General features: G+C 35.7%; 1 protein-coding gene across 1 annotated transcript in view; it reads right to left on the minus strand.

Moving 5' to 3' along the window:
* LOC122812080 (gamma-aminobutyric acid type B receptor subunit 1-like) overlaps positions 1 to 16094 on the minus strand; it is a 4315174-nt gene that overhangs the window by 1103828 nt on the left and 3195252 nt on the right. Inside the window, exons 10-12 of the mRNA XM_044084348.1 lie at positions 11825 to 11995; positions 6712 to 6813; positions 6106 to 6171 (exon numbers count right to left, since the gene is read on the minus strand). Of these exons, the coding sequence (XP_043940283.1) occupies positions 6106 to 6171; positions 6712 to 6813; positions 11825 to 11995 (339 nt within the window). The remainder of the gene's footprint in view (positions 1 to 6105; positions 6172 to 6711; positions 6814 to 11824; positions 11996 to 16094) is intronic.

Below are 16094 nucleotides of genomic sequence, written 5' to 3' on the forward strand. Positions count from 1 at the left end.
AGCGGCAAAACATATTAGAGATTTTAAAAGTTAGGAGGCATGTATCAAGGCTGAAAGGTATAGCAAGGTAATTAGATTTACTTAGAAAGTTTGCAACACACCTTGTGGTACAATACGGGAACCAGTTTGTAAAGAAAAAAAAAGATTAACAGCCTGGTACAGACTGGCATACTTTACAATAAAAAGTTCATATCCACAAAACTGAAGAATCTCTGGACATTATATATCTAAACATGCACACATGTGTATGTATATATATATAAATATATATATATATATATATATATATATATAGATACATATATATATATATATATATATATATATATATATATATATATATATATATATATGCATATATATAGATAGATATAGATATATAGATAAAGATATATACATATAGATATATTATATTCTATTATGTTATATTATATTATACTATATTACACTATATAATACTATACAGAAATGCATACAAGATTCAATCAAACAGTGAGACTTAGAGGTAATATCTGTTTTTATTGGTATACAATTTAGGGATGTCACCATTATTAATTTGTATAGTATCCAGAGATATCTTTATAGATGTGTAGGTAAACACTAGGCTGTAAGTTTGCAGATCATTACAAACCTAGCTATTAACCAGAGGTCAGAATTAAACCCTGTACCTTGTAACTTAGAAATAATGACATTAACCATTATGCTGACCACTCCGCCAAAATGTAAGAGAGATATTATAGTAAGTACTACACTAGATCCCTTGCAGGCCATTTTAAAGCCAGATAATTTCTCTCAAAGCTGAGAATCAAACCCTGTACCTTGTGTCTGTGAGGTAAACATCATAACAATCACATAGATACAATAATGCTCTTATAATTTCAGTTATCAAAGTGAGCACTATGCATTCCCAGCTCAGGGATATACAACTATAATTATAGTATACCTTTTGCAAATGTACAATTATATAGTGCAGTCACATGTACAATGAATAGTGAAAATACTTGTTTTATTTGTAGTATATACTCCCACTTCCCTGACTCATCAGCTATCTGGTGCCTCTCTCATCTTCTGGATTTAACTATTATCTACTTATTGACTACTGTTTCACATGCTTTACCTAATTTTATTTATTCCTAACATTTATACTGTAACCCTTATTACCCATGTGCTATAAATCATATCTCACTTCTTCTTCTCACATATATTGTACGTAAACTAGTTGCATACTAAATGCTTTATATTTGGAATTTAATATCATGTATGATGTCACCACAAAAGAAATAGACCTGTCTTCTATTTGTATAGTGTCATTACAGAACAATTACATGTTTGTATTTAGATGTCTTAAGATCTATCTATGTAATATATCTTTGTAAATCAATTTCTTCATGAGTGCCCTAAATGTATCTGCTGGAGCTATTCTCCATGGGTTTCCACTGAAAAAGGGCTTTATCCACTCAGACTTTCCCAGTCAACAAAGACAAATAAAATAGATAAACAATAATTATATGACTATTGTGGAAGCAGTGAAGCTCCTTTTGGACAGATTCTGTGATACCTGGTGTGTTCGTCTGCCACACATATATTATTGCTGTTGTTGTTGGCTAGCGATCTGTATGTTTAAGTGTACTTGGAACATGTGACATGAGCTTTAAAGGGAAATAAGGTGGCAGCCATTCTCTGCCTGTTCTGTCCTAGCCATCTTATTTTGGAAATAGTACCTTTCTTGGTACAATGATATGTAATCACATCTAAAATTCACACGACTGCAGGCTATCCTATAACAAACATCCTACATGGATGTTTGTAGATTAAATAAACCATGCATTTTTGTTAACCATATTGTCATAATTTGATTATATGCAATATTCATGTCATTTAATTTGTGGTGGCAACATTGTGCTTGTGCATAATATACTGTACTAAAACATAGTTAGCTCAAAGTATACTCTAACTACACATTAGAATACAGCTATGTTAATAGATCATGTATAATGCATATATCTGACAAGAAATAATGGATAATATGAAAACTATAGTTGAATATATCTCTACTGCACTTTTGTATTAATGTAGGGAAATATTAGAGGTCCAAGTTGATGTATAAATTGCAACAGCTTAACTTTTAAGTGCTTGCCAAAATAACCTGAGTTAAAAGGGCAGAAAGAGACACAGGCAATAATGACCCTGACAATTAAGGACTCCATCTGTTTTACTATAATTAGTATATCAGTGATATTACAACAATAGTATGACGACAGAAAGTTCCTGTAACACCAAGCTGTAACAGATATGCATGTTCAGTAGCAAACGCCACACACAAAAGAGAAAAGAACAACAGGATAGGAGATACACTGCTACCTCAAGCATATTATAATGCTATAGCAGTCATTGGACATGTATGTGCTTGCTCGGATCTACTTTCAAATTACAAAATACAAAAACACCAAATTGCATAATGTCAAGATGACAATACTGAAAAGCCAATATCCTGAGAGTTGAAAAGATCGACACTTACAATATCGAAAACAACATATTAAAACAACTAACCAACCCTCCACCAAATCAAAACAAACCAAGAAAACAAAACACTGCATTCGTCAGTTGTCTAGATTTAAGCAGGGGGTCAAGTCCCCCTGCACCCCCCACACCTCCTACTAATTAAATATATCAACTCCAAGTTTGCAGTACACTGAAGAAATGGTAACTATACTATACCATACACTGCGGCTGCACTACAGATAAACATTTCTACACCTACTGAGCAAATATATCACAAAGTAAACAGTTCGCTCCACAGTGGAAACATACATTATAATGAAGAAAATTCCAATTTCTTTCTCTCAGCCTGCAGTAGTAAATCTTCAGCCAAAAAACATTACGTCGTAACTTCATGGCCTCCATACTTCCTATATTACATGCTACTATGTCTTAAAGAGATAGTGCTTAATTTACTTACATACCAGTTAACTGGTAACAGTTTGTCCTTCTGTTATCAATGTATTGTGAAGCAAATGTATACTATATGCAATGATATAATCTGTACTACAAGAATGCAACATGCATGCATGAGTACTTGGGAATTATGTCAACAACATTTATGAATGATTTTTTACCAGCTCTCTACTCATATAAGTACACTGTACCAGCTTGACAATGTCAGTGATAATAGTGTGTGTGATAAGGGGTAATATAGCAGCTGATTATGTTTAGATATGGTAACTGACTGTGTCATTCACATTCCAAAATCCATCATATTAGTAGAATGTATGCATCACTACTGACTTGCTGTTACAGATCGCTTTATACAGTACGCTGTTTAATACCGTACACACAGGTGCTCATACTGCTCAGATTACTGCATACTAACATGTACCATCTGTGTATTTCCAGACATGACCATCCTGTATGGTACTCTCACTACCTGTGATAGTTTGGACATACCTGCAACATCAATGCTTGTGAATGTTGGAATTCTGGTTGAACATTGTATATTGTGTGTGCATGTGTTCATATAAACAAAATGTAACCAAAGTCATCATACATGATATCAGTACATCAGTACACTGGAAAAAAAACTGTCTTGTCAATATTATAGTTCATGTGCAGATCAGACCTGAACACTGTTTTGTTACATTGCCCGTTTAGTTACTCAAAAACTTTGGAGTATGATAGTAGAATTTTTTTTGGAATTTCCACTTGTGAGCATTTGTCTAAAATTTTAATGTAGGGAAAGCCAACATATACTGAATTGACTGAACAAAACCTGCCTTATCATTATTACTGTTCATTTGCATATCACACATGAATACTGTTTCTTACATTGTCCCTTTAATTATGTCAAAGACTTTGGTGTAATATGGTTTAAGACGTTTTGAAATCCCACCCATAATCAGCCAGAATCCCTGAAACATTTGCTCTTATTTTGAGCAAAGAGGTGTTCCTTTAATTTTTTGGAAGGTTAAAAGGGTTGTTTCTTCCTCATGTCCAACGGTAGATGAAATTACATTATCAAACATGTATACTTGGGTAAACTCAACCTGATCACATTCATTCAGGGAATATATTGTACAATATAGGACTCTATTATTATACCAATAAGTTGAAATGCTTGTTTTTTTAAGTTTACTTATAAAATTAGACTGAATAAGCAAAGTCACACATGTGACGTAAACGTTTACAAATAAGGGCACACTTTATTATACCACTCAGCTTCAGTAGTACAGTAAGATAATCCTTCTTTGGGCAACTTTACACTTAATATTAGTGGAATTTAAGTTCACTTTATCCACATATATTCATAAATGTGTACTGGCTCTGGTTTAGTCACAGTTGGACACCTTTTCTCTTACTCATGATTGTAGTCTGCATTGGTTCTAGTACCAGAGAGGGTGAATGTCGGACTTGCTATGATATGTGATGCTATAGCCTTCAGTCTAGCATCAAGTCAACCTGTTTGCACACATTTTTGTCCCTCACCATATAAACGAGATAGGAATACCAACAACACAATGTCTATGTGTTTGCATAGGCTGTACTATAATTAACTGTATGCCATTACAGTCAACACACTATTAATCAAAACTAAAATGTTTGAATAATTGAGAAGACATCCAGTCAAAACAGTGACACTCCCCAAGATTGCCCAAAGCAAGAAATAATTCTTTACTGCAGGACATAAGCCTCCTCACAGCCCCATATGAGGACTACTCCCCACACCCCTTATACATATATATATATATATATATATATATCTATATATATATATATATATATATATCTATATGAATCTACTTTCAATCAACGAAAGTACGATCCATCAAATCTAACTTACCCGATCTTCATCCACCAAAACTGCATTTTAATGAAACAACAATCTGATGAATTCCTTTCTCAGGGAAGGGAACCACTGGACCACCATGGTTAACATGTGCCCAGTGTAGTGCAATCTCGGAGTTGGCATATTTAAGTAGGGGGTGTGGGGGGTGAAGCCCCTCACTTTGGTGGGCTCCATGTCTTTACATTGTGTGTCATCTGCATGGTGGTCTACCGGTTCCTTTCCCTGGAAAAGGAATTCAGCCGTTTGTTGTTTCGTTGACATGCAGTTTTGGGGGACAGTGAGCAGTCAAGTTAGATACACCTAGACTCCGGGGTCACACAAGCTCAAAGAAGAGAGAATAGAAAAAAAACAAAAGAAAAAAAAAACCTTGTCTCTCTCTTCTATACATCTCATGAACCACAGACCTCAGTCAATAGAACTCCAACAAACCACAAGCTTCAGTTAATATGTGTGATACAGTGAGTCCCAGTACAGTGAAACATCAGCCACAGAAAAACAAAGACTTTCTTGTTTCAACACGTCTTGGACTTACTCTTATAGGAGGTGACATAGAATCTTTACTGTTTTGATATTTTGGGATTTGGTATTAAATAAAGCAATATAGCTCAGGTTTACATATACAGACTTTTAGGATTACAGACCAAATGTAATGGAATTCTATGCAAAGAGCTGCAATTTAGTAAATAGGAAATTTCATTTACAGTATGTTGCTGAGACATATTTGCAAACAGGGCTTATGGGCCCATAATCTGGAAAAAGAAGGCATTTTAATAAATGAAAAATGTTTCTTCATGCCATGCATTGTTTACCATAAATTACTTTCAGCTGGCTAGAGTGGTCTTTAGTTTCATGTTTGAGATTATAACATTTTGTCGGAATATTAAACAGTATGACAGCTCCATGTGTTCATCCTTTACAAAACTCTATAGACTAATGTATATAACTCTGGGGCAGTAATAGTTCTTTGAAAGTCATGTAGCTGAAATCTCCAATGTGATGTAGACCATGAAGTATATTCATAAATAAACAATGCATAGAGACAAATGCACCTCAGCATTGCAACAATTTTTAAATATGAACTGCTGACATAGGAAAACTGCATATTTGTATCAAACATATAGCTATGAAAGCCACTAAAGTCTATTTCCTATGGTAAAACTGCAGGAATTGCATACATCAGATTTTTTAGCATTTCATATATACTAAAAAACAACTTTAAGAGCTAACTTTAACTGGCCAGCATGAAATGGTTAAAGCAGTCTTACCTCACAAAATACTTTGCGAGCTTCAGTCTCATAAAATAAGCCAACAATAATCCTGGCATCCTGCCTCTGATAAAAATAAACAGATAAATAAATTAACAAAAAATCAAATAAAAATGTTGTGAAACTAAAAATGAAAGCGTTACTTTGCGTATACGTTTCATGTCTGCCTTGAATGGATGAGCTACAGTAATTAAACAGTTTCCTGAATGAAATGATGAAAATATTTAGTGGTGTTATGGCAAGGGGCACTAATATATGGCTATTTAAAAAAATAAATTGAATTTTCCTGAGCTGAAACTCTGGGTACTGTTTTACTGATGATGAAATGTAATTTATTTCAGTCACAACTATGATTTTATTATAATACAGAACTGAAAGAGATTGTTTAGTACAAAATACTAACTAAAGCACACAAAGTTTTAGAAGTAGCAAATTTACGAAGAAATACGTGTTATGCTAAATGACTGTACAGGCCTTAAATGCCAAATTCCATTGAAAGCACAATCATTTCTAGCACTCAAACAGTCAATTCTCCAGACTTTTCTGTATTCTTTTCCCCTGGAAAAATGGAAAAAAATTAATGTTACTATAACCAATAAAATATACCTTTAAGTTTTTGACTGCAACAGCAGGGTCTGTTAGAAAACTTTGCCGTACACTGATTTCAATCCCTGCTGCCTTTACTCTCTCTTCCAAATCATCCAGTGTCTGTGCATAAAAGAACAAAAACAACATTCAGTGAGGTAGGAGGCTAATTCAAGTGCACAGAGTAAGAAAGTCAATCGGTGAATATTCATTGTGTTTTTCCTTTTTTTATTGCAATCAATTTAGCAAATGTTGCATATTAATTTTACACTAGTAAGTAGCAGAACTGCACAAAGTATTACAAATGACAAACTTCAGATTAGCAGTACGGACATGTTTGTAGATAACTGTTCTTTATTTAATTTCTTCAATTAATGAGAAACCTAATTAACACTTTGATTAACTACACCTCAAACATACTGTAATTACCGGCTCAAAAAAACAAACAAAAAAAAACAATGAAGCAGTTAAGTGCTACTTGCATACACCAGTTATGTCTTCACTGGGTCGAGGTTATCCCAAACAACTTGTTGATGAATTAATTCAAGAGGTTAGTTACAAGAGAGAACAGGGGACATACCAACCAATTTTAAAAGGCCCCCATAGGAATGAGTATTCAACAAACCAGCTCATGATCCACCCTACCGTGAGTCCACTCCCACCATCCTGTAGTCTTTTTACATCATTTAGTATTGATAGCAAGATCGTTTCATCTATCCTTCAGAAAAACTGGGTGTTTATTCAGAAAGACAACAACCTCAGAAATAAACTACCCGAGTTCCCAAAAATTACCTGGAGGAGGGGAAAGAATTTAAAACATCTCTTGGAGGTAAATGGGTCACACTTTCCTATCAGGAAAGGTATGTTTCAATGTAACATGTGCAACTTTTAATCCCACATGGATACAGGGGAACAGTTTATAATCAGAGGTCAAAAATATAAAGTCAAATACAAATTCAACTGCCAGTCCAAAGCTGTAGTCTATCTTGCCCAGTGCCAACAGTGTCCAGCATTTTATATTGGCAAAACGGACAGGAAACTTTGGGAATGTGATTAAGAGCACACATATCACATCAGGATATTAAAAAAAGATCAACGCACTGGCAAAACATGTAGCTGACAATGTCAACCATACATTTTTGTTTAGGGCTATTGACTGTATAAATTCTGATGAGAGAGGGGGACCCGAAGCCGTCCCTCTTGAAGTATTAGAACTCACGTGGCAAATTCGCACAGATGCAAGCACATTCCCAGGTTTAAATGAAATGTGCTCCATTCATTGTATTTTAAAACTGAAGAGCCTCCTAAGATGAATTGGTTGTACATATTGTTCAGCATTTAACATTCACTGTTTAATATTCAATAGTTATCATTTAGCCTTTTAAGATGATTTAGTTGCACATACAGTTTCACATTTATATTTCATGTTCAACACTGTATTTTTGCATTTCTCAATGTTGTTGAGGCAATTTTGACTATCATAACTGTTTATCGGTAGGTAGTTTTTAAGAGATTGTTTTGGTCAAGTTTAGGACAGGCAGAACTAATTTTAACTCTTGACACCTGTAATAGTATTTGTCAAGTTTTATTCTGTCAGTGAGTATTTGTCGTATGAAAGTTTAAACTAGCAGTTATTGCTTTCATCGTATATGTTGGCTACTTATTCCTTTTATGCCAACAGATGAAAGTTTGTAGCCTGTTTCCTTAATTCACTGTGTTGTGATCTGTACACAGTAGGCGGGCTTTTGTTTTCAAGCTGAAGGCTTCGTAGGTCAAACTGATGACTCAGTGGTTGGCTTTTAGTATTTTAATTTTTTGTTTGTACGAAAGTTCAAACTGGCAGTTATTGCCTTTATGGTATTTGTTTGTTACTGATTCCATTTATGTCTAAAGACGAAAGCTTGCAGTCCGTACAATTTATTCATTGTGTTGTGATCTGCTTACAGTGGGTGGGCTTTTGCTTTCAAGTTAAAAGGTCTTTAGGTTAATTTAATGACTCAACTTTTCTGGAACCAATGGGTGTATGTGACATTTTAATTGTGTAAGATAAAAGAAGGGGCATGTGTGCTTTTACTTTGTCTGAAGAAGTCTTGGGATCTCTTAAGACGAAAAACGCTTAACAATAAACGGTTGAAACTTCCTGTTTTTTGGTGCGATGATCTGTGTTCATTCAGCTCACTTTCTTTTGTTCCAGTTTGTGAGTCTTTACTCCTATTATGTACTCTTAATGGCAATTTGTATATGCCTGGTTTAGTGATGGGCAGTGGTGCAGGGTACCAAGCATGGAGGTTTGGGTGAATCAGGATTATCTATCAGAACTGTTATAAGTGGCAAGGAAAAGGGGTTTACAAAGTTGGAATATCTTTCATGAAAATGATGAATTTTGTTAAATAGTGGAAATATTCCAGTAGATGTGGATTACTACTTTTCCTTCTCCTGCATGTGTACAAATAAGATGGGGCAAGTTGTAATGCCTAAAAAGGCCACAGTGGATATATAAATACAGTGCATTCAGAAGCTTTAACATTGGGTGCAAGTCCTTTACACCAAGCTTGTGTCGGAACAGGGTGGCAGCCAATCCTGATTCATGAACTCATTCTTTGCAGACCTCCACAGGGTTACTACTTTGAGGGCATGCTCTAGGCAGCAGGTGGAAATGTTTGAAGTTTAATAATGTGTTTTTGTAGAGGATCTGGCAGAATAGCAAAAAAAAAACTGACATGCTGACCTTGTTCTAACTACACTAACAGTGTCATACCCAGGCCTGGCCAGCCGCACTAACCCTAAAAATGGTAAACAGTCACTTCTAATGTCAAGCTATCCAGTGATACAAAGTGCTGTTAGACCCTTTCTATATCCATGCAGTCAACGATGCACCCTCCACAGGCTGGCAACGAATGCCTAATCATAAGTATCAAAGATGCACACTGCAGTCTATTCATGGGACAGTGCACAGCCCATTACAGCGATGCATTTCTTACATATTCTGCTGTGTTCTCTGCATCCTGATGGTGACCAATGTCCTTGGTTTTTATCTTTCACTTCCTATCAGAATACAAATTTTCTGTTAGTCCTTTCCCTCCAGTAAATGAAGAGCGATCCATGGAAATATTTTCTCACGCCACTGATAATGACCATAGTTCTATGTCAACCAATGTGCCTCCAAAGCTGTCAACAACTACTGTCAATGGCCCTATTCTCTTTATATAATAACAGTAATAGAAGTCATTGGTCTTGCCCTCATTATCTCCTCTTGGTCTATGAACGCCTCCAAACTCACCTTCCATCAGCAGCTAGAATCTCCTAATACCATCTTTCTGAACCTGCTGAAACATATTTTGACCTGTGGGAAAACGTTCACTGACACACTTCATGTGTCTCCACAAGCAATGGCTGAAAGGTCATCAGGTGGCATTTTTGTCCAGATAACTTCCAACTGTAGCTTATTTTCATGCATTGGATCAACCTGATGCATTTATATCTGTTTTTATTTTAGTAATTCGTTAACTAACAGCCTCTAAAATTGGCCAAACTTTTTTTTTCCCTTTGTCTTCCTTGTTTATTAAGTTGCTGCTTTCAAATAGTTGAGAAACAGAATTCCAAAATGCTATTGTTTTGGGATATATTTATAAGACAAAGGAAAATCCACAGATATGAAAATCAGCCTTCCCCATGCGCACTTCTTTTACTAGGGTTTCATCCTATTTGAATATTTACAGTGGGACATTTCTTATAGAAATGTAAGATTTTACAGAACAAACCATATCCACAACCACTGCAAAGGGACTTGAGTATGCTCCCCATTAAATAGATGATCATTCTTGTACAATTTCAGTTGTTTATGCTGTTTTGTATAGGAAATAATTGTTTATTGCAACTATTAATGGACATTTAGTAATTTGCCATTTTTCATGTTTTTCTTGCAAAACATAACTGCCCAAATAGGGCCTGTCCTGTGTAAACAGGGACATGTGGGAACCCTATCTTTTACTACCTGTAGTCCGTATGGCTTGATATGTTTTGCAAAGCTGCATCAGGTAGTTCCAGGATAAGCAAGCAAGGAAATACAAGGAAAACAGTTAAAATTTTCCTCATTTCTGTGAAAGAGACAATATGAAAACATATACAGTAACACCAAAGCATATAGTTCATCACTACAGACTACAACAGTTAACACATAGAAAACCCAACTAGCTGCAGTCAAGCAAAGGGAAAACACAGTTAGACATAATGACAAGCAGGTGTAAAGAAAGTGTTAAAAATCTAACAATTTCAATCTCATAATTCACATTTTATGATATAACAAAGTGCGCCACTACTGTGATCATGAGTTTTTTGCATCTGCAGAGTGCAAAACAAACCTCATCAAACTGATAGCCGAGACCTAGCCCTGGAAAATTTAGCCAACTTGTTATTTGGTGTTCGGGACAAAGGCAGCTCCTCAAAAGCACATATATTAAATGGTAATAAAACAGTTTGCAGTTATACTGAATGAAATTTGCAATATGAATTTTTGTGAGGATGAGAAACTCTCTCACCTATCATACAGAGTATTACATTTCCTGTACCGAGTGCCTTTACTATAGTCAAGTCTGCAGACAATGTTTCACAAGAGCAAGGAGATATTCCCCTTGTAGCAGAGTAAGGAGATATTCCCCTTGTAGCAGATTTCCTGAGGAAACTGATATTAAATCAACTGACTGAAAACCACAAATCTCATAAACACGTTTGACAGATTTAACTACTGCCTTGGGATCATGGTCAGTTTTTATCTGTTGTTATAAGCAGTCATATTTTTTGAAGCATTAGATTTTTTTTTTATAGAACCTCTGAAATTATAAATAACTGACAAATTGTAGTTACTTTTCTATGAGTACCAATACAATACTATAAAATAATCACAACATTTTTCTCATTTATTTATGAGTGTTACTTTTAAAAAGACAAACAGAATTTCCAAAATAGAATAATTCATTCCTGGTAAGTAAATGGTATATGACTTGGGTGGGTGAAAGCCTCTAACCTTTTGCACTGTGTTTCACAATACATTACAAGTCATGCATCAAAACTCATGGCTTGATCACTTTTTTTTTCCTTTGCATATGTATCAAAAGTGCTTCTAAAATAGTCTTACTGATGTGAAAACTTCTGTCGTCTGTTGGATGGTTGCAATTTTGGTCCACCGCCACTTCTTAAAGAGCTCTACTCTGGTTGGGTTATGAAGGGTGGCAGATGGGTGAGTTCTGAAGAAGGTCGGGAACCTTTCCCTATTGGACAGTGCTGGAGAGCTAGAGCCATATGATAGCTGTAGAGGAAGAAAAAATGTACTGTTAGAAATACTAAGTTAACATATGCAAACACTTTATGCTCTTCCTTTATCTGCACTCTAATACTTTGAAAATTATTTATCAGTTTATGTATTACAGCTGCTTAGTTCTTACAAAGTTCATTTTATAACAGATTTAAGCAAAGTATGTATTTGCTTCAGGTTTTGTACATTGAAGCTTGCACTGCCAAGGCAGAGCCTGAGAGATACTCATTTAGCATATACTGAGAACACTAGGATTAGAAAGAGAGTGCATCATCAGTTCCACACTACACCCTCTCTGAGTGCTGGAAGTGCCATAATGGATATAAAGGTCACAGAGTGATGTAGAAGGATAAAGCCATGACTACAGTCCAGGTGGCTTGAGATAGATTAGTGGCTCTGGCGACTGATGGAGTGACAGGGAGGATGAGTTTGCTTATCCTGAGAGAGATAGACATGCTGGACATCCTCCAATGAGCCATGACGGAGGCTAGGGCTCAATGAAAGTAATGCCTGCTTGGGCGCAGAGGGAACTGAGTTAAATGTAACCACCCTATGAGCAGAGGGTACACACAGATTGTCTCCCCCTTTGCATAGCCTATACAAAGGCATGATACGTGTGTGTCATTTTTGGGCCAGTAGTATCCCCACACAGCTGGATGACAGCTACTATGCCAGCCCATCTCTTCATTTCTCTTTAGTTTTAGCTCATGTCTCTCTTTACTCATTCTGTATCTAGCTTTGCAAAGCATGCATGAGATGCTGTAGGGTGCACTTTAGAGCAGGACTTCTCTTCCATTATGGAGACCCTCCTGGTAAAGACAATATGGGGGTATGCAAAGAATAGAACATGAAGGTGGGATGACAGGTTGCCAGAGGTAATTTCATAGTTTGTTGCTATGAAAGAAAAAAAAATAACTTAAAGCCTATAGGATCTTGTGCATTACTATGGGTGGCCTCAGTACTGCAATATAGCCCTGGTACTTGTGCAGCTTGGTGTATCACCAAATTTTTCACTTGGCAGTGGAAGACCAAGCTGCCATCTCCCTAAAAAGGACGGGCAAGTTAGCATTTGTCTGTCAGTTCCATCAGCCTCCATTGCCTTTTCTAGTTCCTAGGACACTGATTGATCCTGGGTCATCTGTGGTGCTTTATTCCTCTACTCCACAAAGCCAACAGTGCTACTTGTCAGTAATACAAGGAGTCTGAAGGTCTCATTTCAGCCATTGCCCAGAAGGTACAACAAATATAATAAAAGGAAAGAATTGCTGTAGAAATTTTAGGAACAGTGTTACAATAGATTAAAATAAAGCATAATACAGGTAACTAAAGACAGTAAATTCAGTTAGTGGCTTAGTTTTTGGTATCATTCCAAGGGATATGTACAGTATTTGTTTGTATGAGAGATTATGGTCAATAGACCACATTGCTTTGCTAAGGATGGTCTGCACCTGTCCCCTCTAGCCTTTTGAACATTGGCTAAAACCTTGTCCTCCTCCCCCAAGAGCATCTTTTTAGGCAATGCCAAACTGATCCAATAAAAAAGAGTAAACAGAGGCAAGGCTTCAGATTCTTCAGCTGATTTATTCACACAAACACAAGCGCTTTCACCAAAGGCTTCTTCAGGTGTATATCAAGTGACACTCACACACTTGTACTTATATCAAACATTTAAAAATCACATGATCAAAAGATTAAGAACATTTAAAGGTATATAGAGACAATAAAATGTAACCATAATAAAATACATAGTATTTCCTATCTAAATACAAAGAATGCACAAATGCAATATATATAGTCTATAGACCACACGGACACATAACATTATCTATGTAAGGGTCTATTCTTCAGGATGGGTCTCATCGGTACATGGTCATTGAGGCCATGTCCTGAATTCGCTCTTAATCTAACAATCCAGTTGGCCTCTAAGTTCTCAGTCTGAGTCCTAATATCACCACCCCTATGATTCTCATAACATCTTCCTAACACCATAAATTTAAAAGTATGTTGGTCATGCGTCTCTTTAACATGTTTTGCTAGGGCATTAAATGGACTACCCTTCTTGATGTGGTAAATGCGTTCCTTAATTCTGTCTCTTAGCAATCTGTCAGTTTTGCCCACGTAGAATTTATTGCATACTTGACAAGTAGCAAGATAAACTACATGCGAACTATCGCATCTAGCACTAATTCTTAGTCCATATATCACACCTGTATCAGGATGTTTAAATTCCCTGTCCAGAGTGATAAAATTACAAACTTGGCACCTACCACACGGTCTGGTCCCTGGTGTATCTATAGTCCAAATTTGATCTTTGGGTGTACTTTTTTATTCTTGTAGGTGAACTGTGGATGTATTCCTGCAAGAATACTCACTTGTTTATCAGATGTTAATATATTCCAGTGCATACTTATGATGTCAGTATACTGTCTTATATTCCTCAAGATGCTGAAACACATTTTAAGTGGCTGCTGGTTTTGTTTCCTATAATCCCCATTATGAATAACGTCTCCTTCAAACTCGGAGATGTAAGGCTTAGCTCTACTGTGTCTAAGGTTCTTTACTGTTTCTATAATGTTATTAACAAGTTGTTGATCATGACCTCTCTCTATTAATTCTGTGCTTATCAATTCCATTTGTTCTTTAAAATCATCTTCCTTAGAATTCAATCTGGAAGTTCTATAAACCTGGTTGTATGCAACATTCCTAAAGGTATACTGAGGATGCATACTGTCCTTCCTTAATAGGCTATTCACATAGCATTCCTTCCTGAACATTTTAGTATTCAGTGTGCCATTAGATTCTTGTATAATGGAAACATCTAAGAAATTGATTTCAGTATAGGACCAATTCACAGTAAACCTAAGGAATTGTGTGGAAGCATTAATTTAGTCCACAAAATTCATCAAATGCTCTAGTGACCCCCTCCATAAAAGGAAGAGGTCATCTACAAACCTTCGAAAGAATAATATATCATCCTTAAATGCACCCCTGAGCAATATATCTTGCTCCCATTTTGACATAACAGCGTTTGCATAACTGTTAGCACATGATGTTCCCATGGCTACTCCGTTACATTGCCAAGAAACTTTATCCCTGAATACAAACACATTATTCTCTAGCACCAACCTTAGTAGAATCCTTATCAGAGTTACCATGTCACTGTCATATTTTGTAGTTTCAAGCATCAGTTCAACCACATTATTAATCCTAATATAATTTGGAATGACAGTGAAAAGTGACACCACATCAAGAGTAACTAATAACATTTGTTGCTCCTGTGGTTGTTGTCCTCTTTTACAAGTAAACTTATACAGGTCTCTGATAAAGTGTTCAGTGTCTTTCAGAATATAAATTGACCGACCTATAAGCTTCTCTGTATAAATAGATATTGATTCCGTACACCAATTACTTCCGGCCACAATGGGCCTCATGGGAGGATTCTCCCTATTTTTGTGTATTTTAGGGAGTCCTTGAACCATAGGGGTGGTAGGATTAAATATAAGAAAGTACCTTAACAGATCTTCATCTATGAGACCCATCCTAGCTGTCTCTCCTAATTCATTATGCACATGTTCAATCATTCTTTTAACTTGTAATGGTGTAATGATTTTGTAAAATGTATCATCATTCAATAATATAAACATTCTTCTATCATAATCTTTTCTGTCTAATATCACAATCTGTCCCTCCTTATCTGCAGGACGTATCATAATCAATGGGTTCATTTGCAAATTAGTTAAAGCTGTAAATTCATTCTTAGTTAAATTATGCCATTTACTATTATATGAATGAAATTTCTGTGCATGATATACCCTATAAGCGTCTTCTAGGCATAGCTGCTCAAATGCATGGTTCAAGGGATTTAATTTAGGTAAAAAAAGACTGGGTTTCTTAAATACAAAATCTTCATTTTCATCATTATTGGAATACATTATTTTGCAACATTAAATTTTGTGTAAACGATTTAATATCAAATACAACTTCAGTAATATCAGAATCAGCAAGTGGAATGAATGAAAGACCTTTTTCCAAAACATTGCATTCATACATGAATAAAACATATGTGGATAAGTTAATTATCAGTTTCTGTTGT

This window comes from Protopterus annectens, chromosome 9.part0 (assembly GCF_019279795.1).
Source record: "Protopterus annectens isolate FY-2018-M chromosome 9.part0, PAN1.0, whole genome shotgun sequence".
Lineage (NCBI taxonomy): Eukaryota > Metazoa > Chordata > Ceratodontiformes > Protopteridae > Protopterus > Protopterus annectens.